Source organism: Hipposideros armiger, unplaced genomic scaffold (assembly GCF_001890085.2).
Source record: "Hipposideros armiger isolate ML-2016 unplaced genomic scaffold, ASM189008v1 scaffold_73, whole genome shotgun sequence".
NCBI classification, from domain to species: domain Eukaryota; kingdom Metazoa; phylum Chordata; class Mammalia; order Chiroptera; family Hipposideridae; genus Hipposideros; species Hipposideros armiger.
Genome location: NW_017731423.1, coordinates 1,946,997 through 1,971,939, shown reverse-complemented (window position 1 = coordinate 1,971,939; position 24,943 = coordinate 1,946,997). Strand labels below are relative to the sequence as shown.

Here is a 24,943-nt window from a genome sequence, read left to right as displayed (position 1 = left end):
AGGTAAAATGGATAAAGAGAATCTATGAATTCAGTATTCCTATTAAGCGTCTCTTTCAGTTTACTTCTCTCTGTTATTTATAAATTTTACCTTTGCTGTAACTCCCCCAACCCCAATCCAATATCCCCAGAAAAAAAGCCAAAACGTTTTGAAATAAAGGGCCATATCAAAGGCAGTATTTGTTTTGAAAAACCACCTGTGAAGACTGCCAGACGCAGCATACAAAATATTTATTTATTCATCCCTTCTTGGAATTTCATAAAAGGGATACTCTATGGTGGAACGCAAGCAGTTGTCCCCAATGACAGTCAGCAGTGACATAGCCCTTGATTTGATTTAACTGAGGCTGGAAGGTAAGAGACAGTTAGCACACGAGAACATGAGGTCAGCTTAACCAGAGCTTGGCTATCTGGCAAATTGGAATTAGAGAAGGGTCCTTATCAATCATTGGTGCCATCTCTCTAAAGTTACAACTGAGGAAACAGATCCTGAGTGGGTCTGAGCCTAAGGTCAGAGCTAGGAATTCCAAGTTTGCTGCACCTTCCACATCAAATCACTCGAGCTCTTTAAGAGTCTGTTGCCTGTCAGCCACTGGGACGACGTGAGAAGCTCAGAAGAAATGAGTTCAGTCAAACAAAAAGATGACTTCATCAACTAGGAGCATTCCTAGAACAGGCAGCTGCTGCCCCTTATTCTCATTAGAGTAGATTTCCTTAGGTGAGACCGCAGGTGCTCATGGGGATTCTCTTACTGGGGTTCTTTCTCCTCTGCAGTAGCTTTGCCCTTCGGTTTTACCTTTCACTATGAGGAGAGTCTCGGTAGGAGTCAGGGGTTTCTCTGGCATGCCTGAGGAAGCTGTTACATTCTCGAGGGCCTCCCATGCCATTAAGACGTCCTCTTGGGCCCCCAGTTGGGCTGCTGTGCCTACTATTCTCTACTGATGACATCATGATTACAGAGTGGCTTTCCGAAATAATGCTTTCAGTGTGTCCATTGCTCCAGCTAGAGGGGAAATGTGAAAGGCAAAGACATACATATTTTTTTAATTATATGCAAAAATGGAAATGAAATAAGGTGATCTGACTAATATTTCAAATTATTGGTGCATCAGTAGCTCACCATGACATTACTTGTATCACAATAGACTTGCTATAATGATATTTGCTATAGAAAGGATCTTGATTTAGATTGGTTTTGAAAGGATACCATTTACTTATTTGTACACTCATTCAACACGTATTTTATCAAATGTCACTATGTACTATGTATTCTTATAATCATTCTGTTCTTGAGTGGCTAAGGTTAAGGTATAACATTTGTCCTGTGAGCTACATTTGGAAGTCTAGTGTTGCCCTTGGTAACAGGCACTCAGATGTTGATCACCAGGGGACTTAAGAATTTAGGGTTCAGCTATTTAATTAATTTCTCATATACTTTTTTCAGGGCAATTCAATCATTGGAAGAAGTCAACTTTTCAGGATTATATAGCCTCTAATTATTTATTTACTTTTTAAAGATTTTTATTGGGGAATTGAGGGAGGGAACAGTATTGGGGAATCAGGGAAGGGGAACAGACAAGTTGCTGTCCTTTTGTTCTTCAGTCTAATTGTGGAGGACATTGCTTCACTGACCCATGGTGGTATTATGATCATTGCGCTCTTCCCGGCGGAGGCAGTCGGTTGCCAGCCATTGGACGGCCACTCACAGCAGCTCACGGCAGCTCATGCCGGCTGCCAGCCACTCACGGTAGCTCACAGCAGCCCACTGCAGCAGGGACTGCAGCCTACGGGGTTGCCGGCCACTCATGGCAGCTCAGTTCCAGGTCAAGCTGTTGTTCACCATCTTAGCTGTAGAGGGCTCAGCGTCACTGGCCCTCATGTGGGATCTGAACTGGGGCCCTGCTGCTCAGAGCTCACAATTCCAAGCCAACTCCTAACCAATGAGCCACTCAGCCGGCCCTAGCCTCAAATTCTTCCTACTGTAACAATTCAGTGAGTGGTCAGGCATGAGTCAAGACAATCTTTAAAATAGGAAACAACAACCCTTGAGGTAAGTGTTATTTTCCCCTTTTTGGTGATGAAAAAATGAATGCTCAAATTTAAACAGCAACTAAGTGACAGTGCCAGTTGATGTCCAAAGGTTGTTTGTCCCAAACCATACAGTTAACCATCCTTTGCTGCTCTATAAGTGTCTCCTGTCCCTTTCTTAGGCAGTGGTAACAAAAGGAAATGTGCAAAAATTCATTCTTGGAGAAATGCCATGCAATTGTTTTATTCTCATACCTGTGACTGGGAGTCTGGGTGACAGTTGTGGAATGATGAGTTGTCGAAGTATAATGACTGGTGGAAAAAGATGTCTCCACTTCTCTCTCAACAATATGCTCACTAGAGATGACATTTTTAGATACGTATTGCTGGATAAACAAGGAGACACAATTTGAAGATTCATGTAAATCAAAACACTAACATTGTCACACACAGAAAAATCGATTCTAGTCCACATGCTTCCTAATAAATTCCATTTTTCCAATGGCCAGATGGCAAATCCTATCCTGGTTACTGTGGCCTTTAGATTTGATGAATGGAGTTAATGAATCACTCTTTGGATGTGCACAATACAATGTAGGTCCTACAATCACAGCTACATATTATCAGAAACAGACTTATATTTTTCTATTTTGTTTCCAGTTGATAATATGACTAGAATTCAAAACAAATCTCTGTCCAGTACCCAATTTGGGCATGTTTGTTGCAAGTGAAAGAAGACTAACAGATAGTTGAGTGAAACAAAGCATAAAATGGTTTGTCTTATTTCAAATGTCAAATTAGTAGCATTGTTTTTTAAATCTCTATATTGTAGATCTACCTTTCTCTTTCAATTCCCTAGTGCCCATGTTGCCCAAAGATATCGCTGAAAATTTCAACTTATTATCAGTGATAAGGCTAACAAGACTAACAGAGATTTGAAGAATTTACAGCAGCTGCCAGGGTCACATATCTTGATAAAGCGTGTAATATGCTGTATACACTGCAAGTAGATTCTACTTTGTTTTCATCACCAAATCACAGTGGCTATTCTGCCTTCTATCAGAGAGAGAGGCACATTCTGAAGTTGTGTTTTAAATGCTGTTAGTATTTACACCAAATTGAGTTAAATAAGAGGGAAAGGCATGGAAATGAAATAGGGCACTTAATAATCTCATGGGCTGTGTGGTCTCTAGAAGAATCTGATATATTCATGAAAACCCCCAAAATACACAAACTTGAATTATGCTTGAAATTCTAGCTATTTCTCTTACTGGAAGGGTTATTCCATGTGGATCTTTCTGGAACGTACAGCTAGCTTGCTTTAAGGAGAAGGTGGCGATGTCATACATAATGAGCTATTTTTAGTTTCTGTACCATTTCAATCTTGCTCCTTGGAAGGCAATGTAAGCCTAGTGAATCTAATGAAAGCAATATTTAACCATGATTGAAGACTCACTAAATGCCACTGGGCTAAGTGTTTTATATAATTCTCTTATTTTATGCTCACACGAACTTTTGGAAGTAGATGTTATTTTTAGGCCTGTTTTCAGAATAAACAAATAAGGTTTAGTAAGGTTAAAGCCCAAGGTCACATGGTAAAGCCATCATTGGAATCCAGGCGGTCATGCTGCCTCCTATATATTATAACATTCGCAGTGACAGATCATAGGTGCGTCTCTAGTGAATGCTAATGAACACTGGTTGGGGGAGGAAGGCAGCCAAGTATGTTAATGTATCAGCACCTTACTCTAACAGGAGAAGGTCTTTGCTGCAAGATGTGCTGGTGGCTTAGTAACTACCACCTCGGAACTTGGGTCTACGATGTATTTACTCCACACAAAATAGACCTTTCTATTGGATAGAAAACAGTAGTGCCATATAAGCTTCAAGCATTGCTTATATAAAGCCAAACATCAGAGAGCAATGAAGAAAACAAGATGAATTACAGTGAACTAGGGAGAGTAATACTTAAAAAGCCAGGAAAACTGAGTCCGACTCTGGCCCTTATCTGTGAAAGGGGAGGTTTGGAAGATGATTATCTAAAGGCTCTCCAGAATCTAATATCTTATGACTTAGTTATATTTAAAAGCTGAGTGTTCGGTAAGTTTTAAACACAATATATGACTGATTAAGGATATATTTCATCTGGAGGGTTTGACATCATGTAGAAAAGAGTCAGGGAATAAAAAAGCATTATGTTCTTCCAATTTTGCTGAGAAGCAAGTTTGATAAGTCCCTGACCTTTCAGTGCCCAGATTTTTTCTTTTGTAAATCAAAATCAGCCAATCATCAGGCGCTGTGAAATTCCTCTACTAAAAACCACTCTAAAGCCCTTAGCTCAGTTATCAGTACTCATCAGTTACAGGCTGGAGTAGCCTTCGTTTCCAAATTATAAAAATAAAACGTTTCCTTCTGATGCTTGTATCATTCATTTTATTTTTTTTCTTTATGTTTTTCTTTTCTTTCTTCCAGTTATGGCCTCCCTGCAGAACAAGCCCAGTGTTATTATTCCAACCCCTTAATGAACACTTTAGAGGAGGAAATGTGCTGGTTTTACAGTAACCAAATCCACTTTAAAAAATGTTCCCATTATTTTCTCCTGGCGAAACCTTGGATTCCTGGAAGCTGTGGAGATTAATGGCAGCAGCTAAGAGCCTAAAAGCTTTAGAAAACAAACTTCAAGGTGCCCGAACAGAGGAGAGGTGCTCAGCTTTTCCAGAGTCAACATACATTCACCAGCTGGACGTTCTCGGGGGGTGGGTTAGGGTGGTGAGGCCCATTCGCTATGTTCACCATGTTGTTTCGTTCGGACCGAAGGCTCTGCCGAAGACGGTCATGAAGCTTTTTCCGCTGTTTCCTGTACATGAAAAAAGGAGCATTTATTTACTTTTTTCTATTGTTTACATTTCTTAGTACAGTCAATTCTTTAATCTACCAACATGTAACTCAGGCAGTGGATGGGTGGTGAGGGAGGGGAAAGGGAGAGTGTGCTATTTCATCTCAGAATCTGCCTATGGGCAGACGTGGAACCACACATTATTAGCAAATAGATTTGAGAAGCTGGATGGCATTCTTATACTAATTTAACCAGATCCCTGAGAGATAAGAAAAAAAAAAAGCAGAGAAGACAAGTCAAGTTGATATTTGGCTAAAACCCCAACTTTCCTAATTAATCCATCTTTGCCTAAATCTTACACAAGGTCATTTGTCTTAGGTAACAATTTGTGCAACTGATAAAGCTGGTTGCATTTATAATTTTGCCTGTGTGTCTCTTAAAACATGGTTAGTTTTGAATCTGTACATTATACATACTGTGTGTGCCTGTATAGCATTGAACATGTGCGACGATATGTACATATTTTTCCAGTAGATTTTGGCACAATTATAACATGATCCTACCCTAGTAACACTTTATTAGTAATAACTAGGTAATAAATACTGAAATATTGAGATTGGATCTAATAAAACTCATAAGGTGGACTCTATGAAGACATCTTCTATCACTTACTCAATTCTGGCAACACTTCTGGGGTATTAAGCAAACATCATGCATACCCTTGATTTTATGGTATAAAAGCATATTGTCTTTGTTCCTCACTGCAACATTCAGGTCATAATAAAATATTCCGATGGCTGGTTTTGGCAAGAAGGTTTATGTGAGGAAGCAACGAAACAAAACTGTGAATATATCTCAGACTTGAAGTGGAGGTTATGTCAGGTAGAAAGTGGAGGGAATTCATGTTCCTCTACAAATAATTGAATTGGTTAATATGGACTTAGTTTAAAGGACCAAACACAGTGAACACAAATCCGTTTTCATGTTTTCCTTTTTGTTCCCTCAAAGCAAGTTTTGCTTGATTTTCCCCCCCATGAGATTTCTTTTGTACATCGCACACTTTGAGAGCATTTGAACTGAAAACTTAATTAGATGGAATTGAAAATAATTAGTATAATGTTCAGAAAACTGCACTTCAAACACCACCAAGTGTTTCCTTTATCTTCTAAGTTTCATTGCACATTGGACGTGTCCTCAGCATTGACATGACAAGCGCACCTTTGGCACCTACCACTCTCCTCTCAGGGTGTTTGGTGCATGCACCTACATTCTCTCACACTCGTCCCCCACCCTTTCTCCAGTCACGGGGCTGTGTGTGGTCATCGATCAGAAGTGTCCTGAGCATTTTCACACAAATAGGCAAGGCTTTCTAAATGTGATTAACAAAGGGCTTCAAAATGGATTATTGGGGAGAAACAAGAAGAGGGAATGTCACCCTGCCCCCTCCTTATTGTCAAGACTGAGATGTGGAAGTGGGTTTCTGGCAAGTCCTTGCCGGCTACGCAGTGTGTGTGCTAAGGAGGGGGAGGCCAGGAGGAGGAGGCTTTACTTGGTTTTGCAGTAGGCCACCACACACATGATGCCGACCACCAGCAGGGCGATGCAGATGCCGGTGATGGTCAGCACTCGCTTCTGGTACAGCTCTTCTGCTTCTGCAAAGGGATGAGAGCAGAGGTCACCAAAGGTCCCTGAGGCTCGCCGGGACTTACAACTGAACAGTTGGCATGCTGCCTGACATTGTCCATGTTCACAAGAAAATAAATACGTGACAATTCATCACTTTTGCAGACATACTTAAGGGACAGCATACTCTGCACTACAATTTAAATATAAACAGCAAAGCCAGCTGGGGTCATTTACAATTAAAAAATAATATGCTATAAAATTAATTTAATGATAAACTATATATATATGCATTAAACTGGCAAATAATAAACATTGATTATAAAATTACTATTTGGTTATAACTGTAACTTTTAGTTTTAAAAATTTCTCTTGCAAACATCTCTTGCAAAGACAACAGGAATCAGTGCCGATAAAAGTAGCTGGGATTGGCGCCACTGGGACCCCGCTTTCCTCCTTTCTTCCCCCACCCCCAGCCTCTTTTGATACCCCAGCTATTTGATATTCCGGTGGTCTTTACAAAGAGCCATTTCTAACTTAAAAATATAAACTCAAAGACATTTGCAAACATGAGCTCGGCTTGTGGTTAGCAATAAAATTGGGGCAGAATTCCTATGATTTCACAGTAAAATGTGAAATTAGCACACAATATGGAGTAGCAAGGCACTGTATCAGAGAAAACCCAATATGATGAGTAGGACGGTCCTGGACCAAGGTGAAGATTTGTCCATTGGAGGACAATTATGATTCACTAATTATATTTAGAGACCTCATTTATCTGTATAAGGGAACGCTTAGCACAAATAATGCACGACTTAGAATAGATTACATATTCCTGCATTGACCAACATGGGAAATTAGTCGATGTGGGTTACACTAAGGAAGTGTGATATTTAGAACTTCTAACTAAAGGTACTTCTGCACCCCAAATGCAGCCAGTATCTTATTCATGGAAGTCTTTCTATTTGCAAATCATTTTTTTTTTGTGGGGATAATTTGACTATACTATGGTGGGTCTGGTTCTTAAGAAAATTGGCTGATTTAATGGTGAACCTGATCCCTTAGGAGGTGAGCTTCCAATCAGTCTAATTACACTTATTAGAAAATAGTCTCAAGTTCACTGCAAAAGAGAACTCAACCAGTACATAATAAGCAATGTAAGCTGTACTTGATAGTCTGATTAACAAGCTGGTCAAGACCTATGGACTCTTATACAAATGGGGGTCTCTTATCTGGACATCAACATGGGGCCTTGTGGAACATTTTTAGTTTACATTTTCAGTCTCAGCAACCACACCTTTTTTTCTCTATTGAGAGAAGGCAATTTTCAGGAAGTTTTCTTGAAATGAAAAAGTGCATTTTAATTTCTATGATACAGCAGACCTTATCATTAAACAAAACATTTCCTACAAGCCAAGCCCATGGTAATCAAACTCCAGTTAACAGGTCAGAAACACTGTCAAATCAAATTAATATAGCACTGATTATTAACAGGAGAAGGAGAACAGGAGTCAGTGGGTAAAAGACTAGGATGCCGAAGAGATTAGACAAAAACAAACTGAAAGGGTTGGGAGTGGAAAGGAAAAACAAACCAAGAGGACAGACAGACTGACAGAATGACGGAGAGAGGGCGGAAGTCAGGTACCAGGGAAAACAAGGTTAAAAGTGAAGGAGCCATCTGAAGTCCCTGGCACAGCATGCCTGATACTAAGGGAGGAAAAAAGAAATAAATAAAAGAAACTCAGAGGGAGGAAATGCGCGGGGGGGGGGGGGGGGGGGGGGGGGGGGGGAAGAAAAGGTGGATGCAAAGTTGGAAGGGTTACCCCATACAGCATAACTCTTAGCCTAGGCTGGCTGTCACGTGGAAGCCACAATTAGAAAGCAAAGCAGCTGGTGCACTGCGGTGAAACAATGAACCCGGAGACATGAGAGTGGTGTCACATATTTTCGTGCTGCAAAAGTCAAGTGAGGGCGTGGAATGTGAATGCTTGTGTGTTAATTGCTTGTGTCTGCTGCCTCCCCTCCCCCATAGCCACAGGAAGGGGAATTACACTTTATAGGGTGTTAATCTGCGAGCTGACGCCCTGAGCCTCCTCCTTAACCTGACGTTCCCATCAGTTTTTAGCACTGATGTCTAAGAAGCAGAGGCACCCTACTGGTCCTTTCCCCGCGGGACCCATAATACAGACCACCACTCCTTTGGCCCTGGCAAGTTAGTTAGGGAATAGGAGTGTGAAAGTATTATTGCCAAGAAAATGAAGACCCTGCTCTCTGTGTCCTCTTTCTCTTACTCCATTTTTTCTTTTTGGTAGCATTGACATTTGACCATTCTAGCTTTAGAAAAAACGGGGAAATTGCTTCTGTGAGCTACAACAACTGGACCTATCCAAGACTGAAAGGGAATAACGCATCCTGTGTACTCTCAGGGGTTCTTTTGACAAGGTTTTTGATTGTTGTTAATTATAAAAGAATAGATTGGCCTGGGCTTATGAACAAATGGTATATGGTGACTCGCCCATTCTTCCTATGTTATGTAGCAAGACATTTTTCCAGTGAGGTCAGTCACGGAAATAAAAAAGCAGCCCAATAAAGGCCAAAGGGTAAAGCAAAAGTGCTAAAAAAAACAAGTGATTAAGGCCAAGGCCCCTAGAATACAGATGTGGGGTAAGGATTCTGTATTCACATCAGCATTTAGTGAACGTGTTATACGTTTCTCATCTAAATTTCTTTTTGATTTTCCAATGGTTTACAAGATCAAGTGACCACCCCACCTCCAACCCCAATGATATAAATGTGTTAAAAGAAAAAAAAAACTTGATGAAAAATAATATAAACATTTTTTGCCCTTTTTTCCCCTTATTTATTTTTTCCCTAGTGTGTCAGGGTCAATAGGGCAAGAGTAAATTCGAGGCAGCGCTGAAAAACAAAAGAAGCCCTCAGTCCAGTTGGTGGATCTGCCTTAATGAGTAGAAATGCTTCTGAGACTTTATGGCTTGGCTGGGCACGATGAACAGAATCAGATCAAGTTTTGTTTTGTTTTTCAGTGTGGTTTGGCCAGGCCGAGAGACAGAGGCCTTGTACTTCTCAATTTTAATTGATCTTTAAGGTCTGACTTTTTTGCAGGATGGACCATTCTCCCCCTGGGACTGTGGAGCCCTCTGGGAGGATTGCCTTTAGGTGTGTGCAGATACCAGCACAGCATGTCTTTACTGACCCTTAAGATCTTACTGAGGGAGTGTGGTATACATGAACTATCCTTTACCTACTTCATTGTTTGGGAATAGAAATAATAAATTCTAGGATCAGACCCTAAAGTGATAAAGTGGGGAAGATGTTGTTAGGGACATTTTTTTTTTTTTTTATCCCGTGGGAGGTAACCTGAATAGATTAACTCCATTCATGTAGATGACCTGCCAGTGGAGTGATGTTGGTGGTCCCTCTTGTGCTTCTCATTCTTGGGAGATGTTCACCAATGTACAAAGGCCCACATATTAACAAGGGGGTTTTCCTATCAAATGAATAGTTTCCTCTTGGGAAGTGTTTTGGAGGAATGAACAATCAATTGAGTTTCTATTCCTGTAATTGCTAGAGTCTGCAACAGCCCCATTTTCCACCAAATATGGAAAGAACATTAGGTGTAGACTGTGATGTTATCAGTCAAAAGAAAACAGCAGCAGAGGGGTGCTCTTGCTGCATGACGTCACTGATACCAGCTAGATGGGGATCAGGTATTCTGTTAAACAGGACATCGCTGCCCATGCCTGTGGTCCCGGGCTGTATGTAGTCTGCAGGAGACCTGGGGCCCTGTGCTGTGGAGCTTCTGTGAAGGTAGCCTGGTTTCCCTATCTCCTGAGACTGGCCTTGTCTACCAACTATTTAGGAAGAAGGCCTTCAAAAGGAGCATGCCCCAAATTCATACACTCCTAGGAGATATTTTATGTTGACAGTGTGAAAAATTCTATTTGATTACTTGTCTGGGTAATCTTAGTGACTCAAGTTTAATTCCATTAGCACGAAAACTTCCACCTAAAATAGCATCAGGCTTGTATCTTTGTTTTCTATTTCCTTGCTCATAAGATAATGAAGCTGTCTAGAGTCGTGCTTGAATATCTCCAGAAAACAGAGCATTTCATGTCTGTTCATATAATGTTGTGAGGCAATGTAAGGGCTTCATATGTTACTATGTCAAATATATGATTTTTACATTGAATGTCAAATTCCCATCAGCCTAAGATATGGTGTGCTTTTTAAGGTGATGCATTTAAAGCTTCTTTGGTTCTCAGGTCCTTGGTTTTTTTTCCTTCTGTAGCCTTATGTATGACTCCAACTTACCCCAGCTCTGAAATAACAGCATGGCCAGATCCAATCAGAGGGGCAAGGAATGGGGGATACACATGAATTTGCAGCAGGTGAGGTGATTTTAAACTCTAAGTGACGCTTGGGAATCTAAATGCTGCTGCACTCAGTAACATTTCGGTAAACTAATCATAGATTGAAGGCAGAGAAATCATTGTTATAGCTGTATGATCCCTTCTAAAGAAAAAGGAAATTAGTTAGGAACTGAAAGGTAAGAGTGTAGGAAGGGAAAAAGATTTCAGCTCATAGGCTCTAAATTCTGCAGGCTAAAAGGAATGATGATTGGTCCATACCCATAAATTCAATCCCAAGATGCTCTGCCAATGCAGAAAGTTGATAAAAAAAAGAAAGAAAGGGAAAAAGTTTCAGAAAAGAGCAATACACTGCACTCCAAAACACATTACACACGACTATTACGGCTCTGTGCGTGCACATTGACCAGGACGAGTGGTGGAGGTTAATGAAGCAGTGCTCAGGTACGCCTCCATGCGTCCACATGGGGAACTTCTCTTTTAAGAGGTGTGCAAATGCCAGCACACTGTGTCTTTATTAACCCTTAAAAGACCTTACTGAGGGAGCAGCTGTAGAGCTGAACTATCCTCTATGCACCTTCATTGTTTGGGAATAGAAATATCGTATTTATAATCAGAAAAGGCATTGGTATTCTGCATTCCTGTCTTTTTAAAAGGCAGAAGTTCCAGGAAAGTAAAAAAATATTTGTTTGTTTTTTTGTTTTTTTTACCCAAAGACACACAGTGGCAGAGCCAGGAATAGAAGCCAAGAGGGTAGTAATTTGGTCTGAGAATTTTATCTCGTTGGATTTATATTTTTCATTCGTTATGCTCGACTATTTCTTATAGCTTTGGTTATTTTTTACAAACCCTATTTCCTTTCCTCCTAAGCTTTCTCCAACTCTTACAGGATATTTAACAAATCTGTCTGTCCCCAAAGCCAGAGAGAGCATTGGGGCATCAGAAAAAAACAGATAGTTTTCATATAATTCCTTGGTGGCACAGGAAACTCAATGCCTTTTTCAAATTGGTAAAAAAAAAAAAAAAAATGTGGGGTAGGATACAATTCCTCAAATCTTTAGTTTATTTTAATGTATCACTCCCTCCACTAACAGAGAGCCAGTTAGATGATCATTCCGCAGTGCCAAGCTCCGACAGGCCCAGGCACTCAGAGGACCTGAGGGTGGCCAAGGGAGGCAAGCCAGAGGTGTGACCCCAGCCCCCAGGCCTGGCAAGCCTGACTGCAGAGGCACCAGGATTCCAGGACTAGTAGTAGAACCTATACAGGCTCAAATGAGGAAATGGGAAAACGGGGTAGATAAGAACAAAGCCTCTGAAAATGACACTGCATTCTTGAAACAAAAACTGTTAATCAAGTTTTACAGGTTGGGCTCTTTCAGAGTTCCTAATTTGTACCAATGTGGTGGAGAGGCAGGGGCAGAACAAAAATAAGAGGTTCGGAGGTCTATATTTTATCTCTTGATCACGGATTAGAGAGGTACCAGGGCAGTCCAAAAATACAAGGCATCTCTTAAATTTAAAAACCTGTGGAGGAGTGGTATTGCTCTTACAAAACCACCAGTTTGGGCTTGAACAAAGCACCTTATATAGCGAGGGAGGCAAGTGTGCTGGAGTCCTCCTGGTTTCAGGTCCTGTCTCTGCCATTTAGTTGTTCAGTTGACTTGGACAAGATAAGTTGTCATTGACAAAATGCTTATGATATAAACACATGCCTCACAGGGCCACCCTGTGAATAAAGGAGCCACGAAATATGTCTGCCTGCAGCAGAAGGGTTTAACAGCTTGGGCTAATTACTCTAATTTCATGGCCAAGGAAACTCTGAATGCTCCTGATATATGTCAAGAATTTAGACTTTAAAAGCTTTCCAGGAAATGAAGTTTCCCAGTTTAAAACACACATATAATATATATATTAAATCAAGTAGCAATGATAACGAGAGGCACCGTATGTAATAGAGTCCTCTCTGCCTTGGGTCCAGGGTACTGAGGCAAATACCAAAGTTTTTGTAGATTAAGAGCCAGAGGATGTAGGGTTAATTTGGTTGCACAATGTTCACAGCAAAATAACAATTCATTCAAATCCAAACAAATTTCTCTTGCCTCTGTGCAACATTCAATTTGACAAACGGATCTTTTTTTTCTATTTGTTTCCTTCATCTAAACTTTGGAACATCAAGGTATAAAAAATTCATTTTCCGAGGAAATGATAAATTCCCTTACACATTTCCAAGAGGATGTGATTCAATTTTGCTCCCTAGAAACCACGTCGCTCGCCTTTCCCTCCTACCAGTCAGTAATAATTTAAGGGTTAAAATCAAGAGATACCTGCAGAAACTCTTTCCAGAGAATCATTATTCCATGCCTACATGAACACTGCTAATGATATATATTAGTTGCATAGAAAGCTTGGTTAAGTCTTCAATAAAATTAGTAGCATGCCCATGCATACATATGACTGCATTTACAGTTTTATAGGTAAGTCTGTGAGCCTAACTATAATTTCATTTCATGGGAAGTCATTCATATCAAGCAGCTCCAATTTCAAATAATTCAAAGGGAAATTGGTACTTAAAATTGGAATCTCTTCTGTCCATCAGGCCTAACAAGGAAACAGGCAGAGGAAACATGCATCATTCTAGACCTGGAGCAAATAATGCTCCAGTTTATTTTTACTATTGGTGGTTACATTTCTTTCCTTGTGAGTCAAGAAAAGCAGACTACACAAACACTTTTCATTTTATGAAGAGGTTATTACTTTCTATCTGTTCTATTTAATCTAATGTTGGCTTAGGCTCATTATGTAGCATACGCTTCCTATTGAACTTCTGCCTAGCCACTGCATTTTTCAAATTAAATTAATAATTCAAAAACACAAAGGTTACTGTAAACAATTTAGTTTCCTTTTCTACATGTGATTTCCTGCCGTGCAGTAAGCAATATAAAAAATTAATCTAAATATAAGAGTCTTCAGAAACTATTAAATATTGACTCAGTAAATCCTTTGTTTAGGGATTTATAATTGTTTGAAGAAAACTGATTAACCTGTAGGTTAATTTAAATTTTCAATTCCACTAGAGAAAAGAACAACGAAACAACTTTCTTTTACCAAAATTATACATACATGCACTTATGGTTTTTGTTAAAATTTGAAGACATTCAGGATTTTACTCTAACATCTTGGGCTTCCTTATGGAAATAATCTCAAAGACTTATGTGTAGTCTTTACTTTCTGCACCTCTGAGATTTCTAAAGTTGTTCTGTCAATGCCAATTCTAAACAGGACCAATTTAGGGTCTGACTTTTAATTTCAACTTACCTTTACAACTGTAGATACTTTTTTTGCCCCACATATACCAATCCACATTGCCATTGGGCCCTCCGAAATGTAATAGGAGACTCTCTCCTTACTCCCAAGTCGCCATGGACACAAAAGCACACCCACAAACATACACAGTAAAGTCTCACTAGCACTCAGTTGGAATTTATAATTTTATCATAGATTGAGTGTGCCTTTATTCTACTGTCAGCAAGATACACATGTTTGATAAATAAATTAATAACTTTAACAGGTTTTTAAAGCATTTAAAAATCAACACAAATAATTTATGCACTCGTAACCCATAATTCAAAACTACTTTTAAGGATATCTGCTAAGGTTACCCATTCTGAGAATATGCCTAAAACTTCTAAAAACTACTCTTTTAAAATATTCTATAATTTGGGCTATTCTATAATTACATCCTATTATATGTTATTTTATATATAACATATGTCTTGCCCCTACTTCCTCTAACTATTGAAGCTGTGAGTGTTTTTTCTTTCTCTCTTCATAAAGCCTATAAATTGATTGTGGATTCCCTGTACACACACACACACACACACACACACACACACACACACACACACACNCACACACACACACACACACACATACACACACAGATGAACACAATCATTTCAAATAGGAATTCTGTGTCAAGAGGTCAAATTTGAAGCTGACTAGCCTTGACAATTATTGTCCTAGAAAGTACTATAAATATGTTTTATTTCAAGGCACATCGCTGCCTTCAAGAAAGCATATAAAATACACATTTGTTCCTTTCTTTCATATTTTAAATAATTTTTATAAATCAATACATGTCCAAAAGGACACTCTGACCAGAAAAGTTGCATCAAATCCTAATAATGCAATTTATGTGTTAATAAGCATTGTAAAATTATACCTTCTTTTAGAATGTTATTTTCCAACTGAAAATGTGGTTTGGTAAGTTGAAAAATGTGTCTCTTTAAAGTTGGGGAATATATATATTTTTTTAATTTATGTTATGTGTTTCAAACTTTATGAAGACAGGCAATTAAATTTTAAACATTACCACTGTGGCAACAGTTTTTATTCTTTGTGCAGCCCTCACTGCCACTTGAACATAAAGTTCTTAGAGCAGTAAACATTTATTTTCCTGCCTTCTGTGGGGGGAGTTCGCCGAAATGAACATTGACAGTTTAAAACACAGAGGTTAGAAAATTAACTCTGGGCAAGACAACTTTGGAACGCAGTTTCTGATTGTAAGTCCTTGTTTTTCCAGGCATGAGGCAGCACAGATGCAGTCATTACAGATTTTTGTTCATAAATGTGCTTCCTATCAATCTTTGTTAAATCAGATTAAATATGAATGCTGCTTTCCTGATGTCTTCCATAAGTGCCACTGAAAGCTTACTAAAGAATTTATTTAAGGATCACACTCTGATTAAATACATAGTGGCTCTTTTTAAATAATATGAAACAAAATGTTCTAAAAGAAAAGTTGAGAACATTTTCTCTAGTTACAACTGCATTATTACCTTGAGAAATATCTTCATTTTTAATGCTTTTCTTTATATAGTACCCCAAACATTTCATTCAGTGTACAACGAAACTATATGACACCTAAAATTTAAGTATAAAGCAAATGTCCAGAATCTTCATTAAATTATACAATATAATTTCATTGTATTTATACAGGTACATGGATTTGATAAATCTATATTATTTGAATACAAACACATTTCTACAAGCAATGTCTTTAATATATTATGTAAAATTCTATTATTTCCCTTCTATTTTTACTTTTCATTTATCTACATTTAAAAAAAAACCCACCTTAATCTATAGCTATGGAGAGAAAAATTCTGTTCACTAAATGCATATTATTTAAAGATTTGTGAATAAAGTGAAGGCTGCGTTTGAAAATTTAGTTATGTCAATTCACCAATTTCCACAACAGAAAATGGCCAATATAATAATCCCGTGTTTTCCCCAAAATAAGACCTAACTGGAAAATAAGCCCTAGCAAGACTTTCAGGGTGCTCGTAATATAAGTGCTACCCCAAAATAAGCCCCAGTTAAGATCGTCAGCCAGACATGACTGTATTTGAATAAATGTAGATTTTTGTATATGAATAAATGAATAAAATACGTTTTTTTTGAGCAAATATTAATGTAAGATCTGGTCTGATTTTCGGGGAAACACGGTCTTTGTAAATATAAATACCTATGTAAATATAAATACCACTTCACTAAATAAATGATTGAATATTATGGGTCTGATCTCCCCATAATGCATACTGAATTTATTTTTCCATGGGATTTATTCTTCTATGACTATTAACACGAGGAACAGAATCTTATTCTTTGCATGCATATGAAAAAGGGTAAATATCTGATTCTGTTAGGGTTCCCAAATGACTAGCTCATATCACTGTTTCTTGTGTTACATACATTTACACTGCAATAAGCCATGTGAAATAGTTTTCAGGGTGAGCAACTGACAATCTAAATCAGAGGTTGACAAATCCAGTCCACTGCCTGCTTTTGTAAATAAAGTTTTAATAGCACACAGACAAGCTCATTAGTTTATGTATTATCTGTGGCTGCTTTTGTGCTCTAATGGAAGGGTTGAGTAGTTGTGACAGTGAAGCTATCACCTGCAAACCCTGAAGTGTTTACTGTCTGATCATTTAAAGAAAAAAAATTTATATATATATATCAACCTTTGATCTAAATGGATAGTTATATGGAATCCATTTTAAATACAATGTTTTGAAAGCTCCAGAATTAAAAACTATAGTCCCAATTCACAACAGTAGGACACATTCATAGTTTAGTTATCTATGCATTTATATGCAGTGTGAATTGGGATTTTAGGAATGATGTTCACAACTTCATGCAGCCATAAAAATCCATCAACAGTTCCCAATTCTGCATTTAAAAACATATATCTAGAGGTGAACTGTTATATTTCAAAGTAAATAGTGAATATTTTATAACAACTATTTTCTGCGAAAATTATTACTGAAACTAGCATAAAGAAATGCTAACATAAATAAATGATTGTTTAAATTAGTTCTGACTCACTTGTTTCCTAAGCAACATAAATAGAAGCCAGTCTACCTCATTTGTTGTGAAATGTTTGTTTTTAATTTTTCCTACTCAGTGGTTTTTTATACCTACATGCAAACTGCTGATGGATGAAGAAAAAACATCTGAACTCCTTTTATTATGTTTATTCATTATAAATACATTCTGAACCCAAATTAACTTACCATCATTTCAAGACCATATTGGTTACAGCTTAGCCACATCTTTTTCAGGATGTTGTCATTTTATAAAGAAGATGGACTGTCAGTGGAGTGATTTTTTATTTTATCAATAAAAGTGAGACTTTTAAATGTCTTTATTATAATTGCACTGCTTGATATTGACTCTCATTTTGTATCACATTATTCAGTATCAGTTTCAGAAACATCGGGAGCCTCACACTCCTATTATATTCTCAGAGCCAACTAGTCACGAACAGAGGAAGTAATACAATCGCTTTTGTTAATGTTCTCATGCGACAGGCAGAGGCAGTCAGTGTTAGACCTGGTAAAACACATCTAGCTCTAGGTGGAATCTGAGGGGAGATGCAGCAACAAGAAAGCAGCACCGACTGAGCATGCTCCTATTCAGGCAGAGACAGAAAGGGAGTGGACGTACTGTAGAAGCTGGCCATTACGTAGTTTTGGCAGCGATCACCAGTAAACTCATTTGGGCACCTGAGAGAAGAAACAAAAAAACAATGGTAGAAAAAACAGAGAAACAGAGAAGAGGTGAACATATGCTAGAAAGAAGCTCCTCAGTGTCATTGGACTGAACTTGGTGAGTTCACCCTCAGGAACTGAGTCTTTGTCCTAATCATGGCTTTCAGACTCTGGCCTGTACCCCAAAAGTGTTAAAATGCTGGACAAAATGTAGCCATTGGGTTTATAGGACAGAAAGACCCCAGCATTTCAAGTGACCGCTTTCTTTCAAAGAAGGCTCCGTAAAATGAAATTTGATGTTTTCTTCATTTCAGTTTTCCATTTGATAGCTTTGGTCAAAACATTGGAAGGAAATGTTCCTTTTGGTTGGCCTGCCTTGCCATGGTTGCAAGCACCGCTGGCCATCCTGATGGGTCCTTCTTTTAAACTTATGACCTTTGTGGCCCATGTTGAGAGACAGTTAAACAAGGTCATACTGAATAGATTCTGCCCCAAGTGGTTAAACCATAATTTGAACAAAAGGAATCAGTTACAACTGAACTGTAAAAACACCAAGTGGTAGTGACTGTTGCTGTAATTTGTGGGAGAAAGCAAACTTCAGATTATTTTAACATACTTTCTTGGTTTTGGACTTTCATGGGCACATTCTCAGTACATCTTGCTCCAGTGAATCCAGGTTGGCACCTAGAGGGCAAAAATGTGATAAGCAATAAAATGGCTAAAGACACTGAACTTTCACACTGGCAACTTTCCTCCTATGGAATATGGAGATTCCTACAAATGACCTGGTGACTGGACAACATAAAGAAAAGGAAAAGACAAAACATTTAGCAAACCACATCCCCTGAAACAGTGCGGTATATATTTTTGTTGTTACTTGCTTCAGTCCTCGTAAGATCAGTTAACTGAAATTTAACTAGATGGAGGTTGAGAAGTTGAATAGGAATGGCAAGGCCTAGGCAGCTAAGCCAGTTTTTTTTCCCCTTTGGCATTTGCTTATCTGCCATGGATCACGGCTCTTCATATGTCAATCAGGGTGATCACTTCGTAAGGTATATAAATGTGTAATCACTGGGTTTACACCTGAAACTAATATAATGTTGTATGTCAACTGTAATTGAGAAACAAATTTAAAAAAGGACACACTGGTTTTGGTTAAGAGGTTACATGGTTCCATCCGTAATCTTCAATTATTTAAATGATTCTGAGCTTTTTCTTTTATAGGTACTCAATTTTGAACTTATTTCACAGGTATGTTTTATAAGTGAAATTATCAACCTATAATAGAAGTTAAGCATTTTCACACTCCAGTGATTACTGACAAGAAAAACTATATTCTCTGTTCTTTTAAAGATATTACAAATTAGGTCTCATTTTTCATGTTGAAAGACAGAAAAAGGCAGATTTCTTTTATTAGAACATATTTCTCTTCATCCAATTACCCTTAAATGAAAGACAAATACATTTTAAAAATTTAAGCACTTATTCTTCTAAGTAGTACTTGACATATATCAATTTACTTTTAAGGTAAAACTGTTGTGGAATTGTATAAAATTTACATTTTACTCACATACATTTACCTATCAGAATTCTGGAATCCTGATATCACATTATTCTTGAGGTCATGTAGTGGGGCTACTATGCTTAAGTATGGAAAGCCTTTACAATTGGTCTTTTTGTGTAGTTACTCCAGTAACTAAAGCATTTCAGATTGGCTTCATTCTACACAACACTCTAATAATTTGGGCCATCAAAGGTACTAGGAAGCAAATATACTTATAGATGCTCAATACCCATAGCCATGATTAGAGTTCATCTATACCATAAATATCATACAAAGCACTTAACAAATATAATTTAGTTCTGATAGCACATACCTTATAATTTACATACAACCTTTTTTTCTCCAGAGTAAATAAGAATAAATACTATCTTTTGGCATCAAAGAGATGTGAATAAAACTATTCATTTTTACTGACATAAGGGTGATTTTTAAAATTTCCTTTAAAGTCAGATTTAATGCCAAAAACCTTTAAATTTGGTTTGGTATATCTTATTTTCCTATTTCATGAAGAATAGCCTGCAAGATAAAATACTGACAATTCCAATTTTTTAGCCCATGAGTACCCATGTAAACTTAAAGTATAAATGATCGTTAACAATATATCAACAAGCTTAACAACAAATATCTTGTATTAATTGACATAGCCCTTTCAAATGCTTCAAAACACTTTTATATAAACAAAGTGGCTATTTTTGGTTAGAATATTTTTGCTGCAGTAAATAGAAGAAGATCTACCTAGAAAAATACAGAAATAAAAACTATAATCTTTGAGGTTGGGTCATTTCTCATAAAGATGTCATTCTACATGCTTCAGTAAGAATGTCTTGACAGATATACAGAGGGTGTCAAAGAAAATGTATACACATTTTAAGAAAGGAAAACTATATTAAAATTGTAATACTCAATACATTCCGATAACAAAAGATGAATATAAGTCACATTTGACTTCTACAATTACAAGAGGGGCTCAGAGTGGTTACCATCAGCGTCCAGACACTTCTGATTACGGCAAACTACTGCTTGAGCAACACTGACCAAAGTGTCCACTTGTGTACATTTTTTTGGCACCCCTGATATAAGAAAAGTACATGGAGAGCTATTTTCCATATAAATTATTTAACAATATTCCTGAAGTATTTGGGGTTTTTATTTGGGTATTTGTTTCTGAACAGGACTAAAAATCCATATAGAAATACCCTATAATTAAACAGGTAATTCGAGAACTAAAGGTATATTCTATCATGACCATTTCATCTTACTGTCGGCCTTCTTGAAAAAAAAAATAAAATTTTCATATTGATCACACAATAATTCACTGGTTTTATACAAAGAACATGGTATAAGATATGTGAATACTATGTGCGTGTATGTGCACATGTTGTGCTAAATAACCATAATCATGATTCTTACTAACAATCCATCTATATTGTAACTATCATGCAAAGCACTTACTAGCGTGTGTGTATGTGTGTGTGTGTGTGTGTGTGTGTGTGTGTGTGTGTGAGAGAGGGGAGGGAGGGAGGGAGAGTTTGGGAGAGGGAGAGGGGGCGAGAGAGAGGGAGGGGGGAGAGACAGACACACATGGGAAGGGAGAGGGAGGGAGATAGAGAGAGAGAGAGGAGAGAGAGAGAGAGAGGGAGGGGGAAGAAAGGGAGAGAGAAACCATTTGAGGTAAGAAATGCACTTATTTAAGGATCATGAAATTAACAAATAGCTGAGGAACCATGAGTCCCTTAAGAGAAAAAATATGCGGGCCGGCCCAGTGGTGCGTTGGTTAAGAACTGGCTTGGGGGCCGGCCAAGTGGCGCATTGGTTAAAAGCTGGCTTGGGACGCCAGAGGGCCCTGGTTCGGATCCCACATATGAGGGCCAGTGACACTGCCCTCCACAGCTAAGATGCTGAACAACAGCTCAACCTGGAGCTGGGCTGCCGGGAGTCACCAGCAACGGCATAGGCTGTGGCCCCTGCTGCAGTGGGTTGCCATGGGCTGCCGTGTGTAGCCAGCAGCCAGTGTGAGTGGCCAGCAGCCGCAGTGAGCGGCCGACCAGAAGCCAGAGACTGATCTGACTTGCCGGGAAGAGCGCAATGATGGTGCCAACTTGGGCCAATGAAGCAACATCCTCCACAACTAGACTGAAGAACAAAAAGACAGCAACTTGTCTGTTCCCCTTCCCCCAATTTCCCAGCGCTGTTCCCATCCCCCCAATTCCCCAATAAAAATATTAAAAAAAAAAAAAGAAAAAGTATGCATTTTATTAGAAAATCGTCATTTATGCATCTTAGATGACAGTTTTGAGATTAGAGGGCACAGGACAACTAGGTGAAGGGGATCAAATATCTTACCCAATCAATTTTCTAATTAGTATGAACTTCTAAAATGATGTTTCCTAGGAAACTAGCATTATGGGATAAAATGATACAGAATATTTGGTGCAGTAACACTAGTTCTTAAGGTATGCATTTAAAAAAAAATTATCAGCTGAACCAGAACTATCATTTTGCTATTGTTGACCTTCACTCACATAAATTTTCTTAGTGTAACGTCTTATTATTTTTCAAACTATGATCCATGTACCAACAGCACCAGCATCTCCTGGGGTCTTGTTAGCAGAAATGCCGAATCTTAGGCCCCGGTCTAGAACCACGGAATAAGAATTTGCATTTTAACAAGATGCCTAAGAGATGTGTATGTACGTTAAAGTGTAAGGTGTCAGGGACTCCCACCTTGGAAGATGAGACTAAGGAGCTCTATCCTGGCACCAGAGTATCTTGTTGCTTAGATGAGCCACCCACTAGGTGTCACTGGGCCTCAGTTTCCCTAAGATGAGGGGATTTAGCTAAGTGATTCTTAAAGACTTTTGCCGAAAATGTCCTGGGTTTGAAGCTCATCCTAACACGTGGAATCATTATGAGAAAACCATGACATCATTTCTTCTGAATTCATTACCAGTCAGGAAGGACTCAAGGACTTTTAAAAAACATTTTTAAGAGAATGGCTTTTTAAGACAAGCATGAAGGTAAAACAAATTGCAAATACCTATTCCTAAGCAATTCAAGTGTTCAGCAACAAAAGCTACCGTGTAATTTTTGTGTACGTCTAGAATTGTCCAAATGAAGGAAGTAGAAACTGATATACTTTTTGCTTAAGTAAACTGCAGGTTTCATTGATGGTACAGAGGAAGCATATGCAAATGAAAACTCATCTGATCTATAAACTCTGATTAAATTCTATGGAATTACTCCTAAAAGAATAGGGAGATTGTCTGGCTCCTGACATATTTCTATATTAGCATTATGTGTTAAGCATCCAATCTATCACTTTCCTCGGAGATAAGAGTAAGGTAAATTTAATCTGATTTTGAACAATATGCTTTGGCATGAGTCTGAGCAAATTCCAAGAATTTTATTTCTTAGGAGAATCTGTTTGAATAACAATCAAGCCCCCTATGGTAGCTTCAAAAATATACGTACCATTTGTTTCACTGGTTAGAAGATGGAAATCATTTTTTTAATTTTAATATTTGCTCATAATGTGATAAACAATCTTTGTTCTATATTTGCTCTTAATGAGATGAAAATTGACAGCTTTGTCAGTTTTGTCTGAACTTAAGCATCACTTATTCCAACTAACCCTGACCCTCACCTCCCCATCTCCCCACTAACACACCCTGGGTGGGGATCCCCTCTCGGCTCTTGCATGGCACTCTGTCCTGGTCTCTTTCACTGCTCTTATCTACCTGTATTGGGATTATCTTTTTGTGAGGACAGTGACCATATTTTGATCATTTTTTATCTCTATTGTTTAGCACAGTGCTGGGCTCAGGCTGCAGTGTCCAATAAAGAACTGCAACAAAGAGGCTTTCATACATCAATTGACTTGCCAAGTACAGGTGAATATCGAACTTCTGGCTTTTATTTTTATATTTTATGACAGACTCCTCCGTAGACTCCTAAATTACTTTTTTATAAGAACTCTTAGTACCCCCCTCACAGAATCCGTCCGCTAAATAGAAACCTTCGATGTTGTGTTTGGAATTTCAAATGACTATAACTCTTTAACAATAAGTCTCTTATCTATCTCAAATTTAAATACTATTACTGAAATACCAGTTTACCTACAATTCAATAAAGCAGTGCAATCTAGTAACCAAGACATCCATACAGCATCAGTAAAATAAAAACTGTCCTTAATAATAACCTAATACACTGTCAATATCCTGATATGCTTACTATGTAATGGACCACAGTCATGTATTTTTTTTTTAATTTTATGCTTTATTTTATTTATTTATTTATTTTAAATTAAATTTCTTGGGATGACAATGGTTAGTAAAATTACAAAGTCATGTATTTTGAGAATCAGTTTAGTGTTCTGTGTATTTTTGTGTATTCTAACTGAATAAATTATTTCCCATTTTTGGGGGTGGATGCTAGATATATTCAAATATAACTATAGACCCCGAAGAAACTTCTATTTATTTAGAATTTGCTCATTTGATAAACCATTATAAATGGTTTTATGGTTTTATAAATGAATAGTCAATTTATAAACCTTAGGCATTTTTTTTCTTCCTTTATTTAATTCTTGTTTTCATTAATTTTCACGAGGCCCTCCCTTGCTCAAGCAGGAGAAAGGAAACAAGGTCTACATCTGACATTTCCTCTTTCTTTAGTCATCACTCTGCAGTGAAATATTTGCTCAATTTTAAAATGCCTTGTCTAATACAGAAGAGTCCCTGTTATCTTTTCACTCTACCACAATAGTAGTCCTGGTATTTCTTTCAGATTGTACAACATTTGAAATAATTTCTTTGGTGTCTGTGTTTATAAATATCAAATAGTGGAAATGCCAACAAATATATATGGAGGAATATCAGTGGGTTTAAGTGTTAGACGTTCAGGCTTTTGCTCTCTGTACAAATTAGAGTTGGCAGTGTGTCTACTAGCTCAAAGAGTGCTGGTCTGTTTTTCTACAGTATTATGTTGCAAATGCTGATTCTTTTCACCCCTTGGCCTTCTCAGCATTCTGGCTTGACCTCAGCCACTCACTGGTAGATTATTCTTTTCCAAATGTACTGTTACTATTAGTCTGCATTTTTCCAAGATGACCCTCATTCTGTTATCTATCCTTAAGTGAAATTTCTACAGGTTTGTATATGGCTTTTCTAATTTGTGTTTCAGCATTTTTTTATGGCACCATCTGCAAAAGACATTTATTTCCTCAAGGAAATGTCTCCTTCAACATCATTAAAGAAAATGTTATATATAAAATGTTTCAATAACATTACCTTCAGATCCAACCCTACACCTTCCCATCACTGTTCAGCTAGTATGTTAATCCCCCCTTTTCATTTTAATTATGATCTGGAGACTAATTCTCAATCCATGAGACAACAGGAGATCTCTCTCGCTCTCTCTCTCTCTCTCTCTCTCTCTCTCTCTCTCTCTCT

The 24,943-nt window shown here is 37.9% G+C and overlaps 1 protein-coding gene across 22 annotated transcripts in view; it reads right to left on the bottom strand.

The window, feature by feature from the left end:
• The window catches only part of NRG1 (neuregulin 1), a 1,026,954-nt gene that overhangs the window by 6,159 nt on the left and 995,852 nt on the right, over window positions 1-24,943 (bottom strand). For 10 of the 22 annotated variants that reach the window (XM_019642855.1, XM_019642858.1, XM_019642861.1 and 7 more), the window contains 6 exons: window positions 17,886-17,944; window positions 11,136-11,159; window positions 6,413-6,515; window positions 4,758-4,884; window positions 2,283-2,413; window positions 796-1,002 (listed from right to left, as the gene is read on the bottom strand). In XM_019642855.1, the coding sequence (XP_019498400.1) occupies window positions 796-1,002; window positions 2,283-2,413; window positions 4,758-4,884; window positions 6,413-6,515; window positions 11,136-11,159; window positions 17,886-17,944 (651 nt within the window). Of the gene's footprint in view, window positions 1-795; window positions 1,003-2,282; window positions 2,414-4,757; window positions 4,885-6,412; window positions 6,516-11,135; window positions 11,160-17,398; window positions 17,945-18,545; window positions 18,614-24,943 lie in introns of those variants that run through there. The other 12 variants (XM_019642857.1, XM_019642859.1, XM_019642863.1 and 9 more) reach the window with 3 other exon arrangements.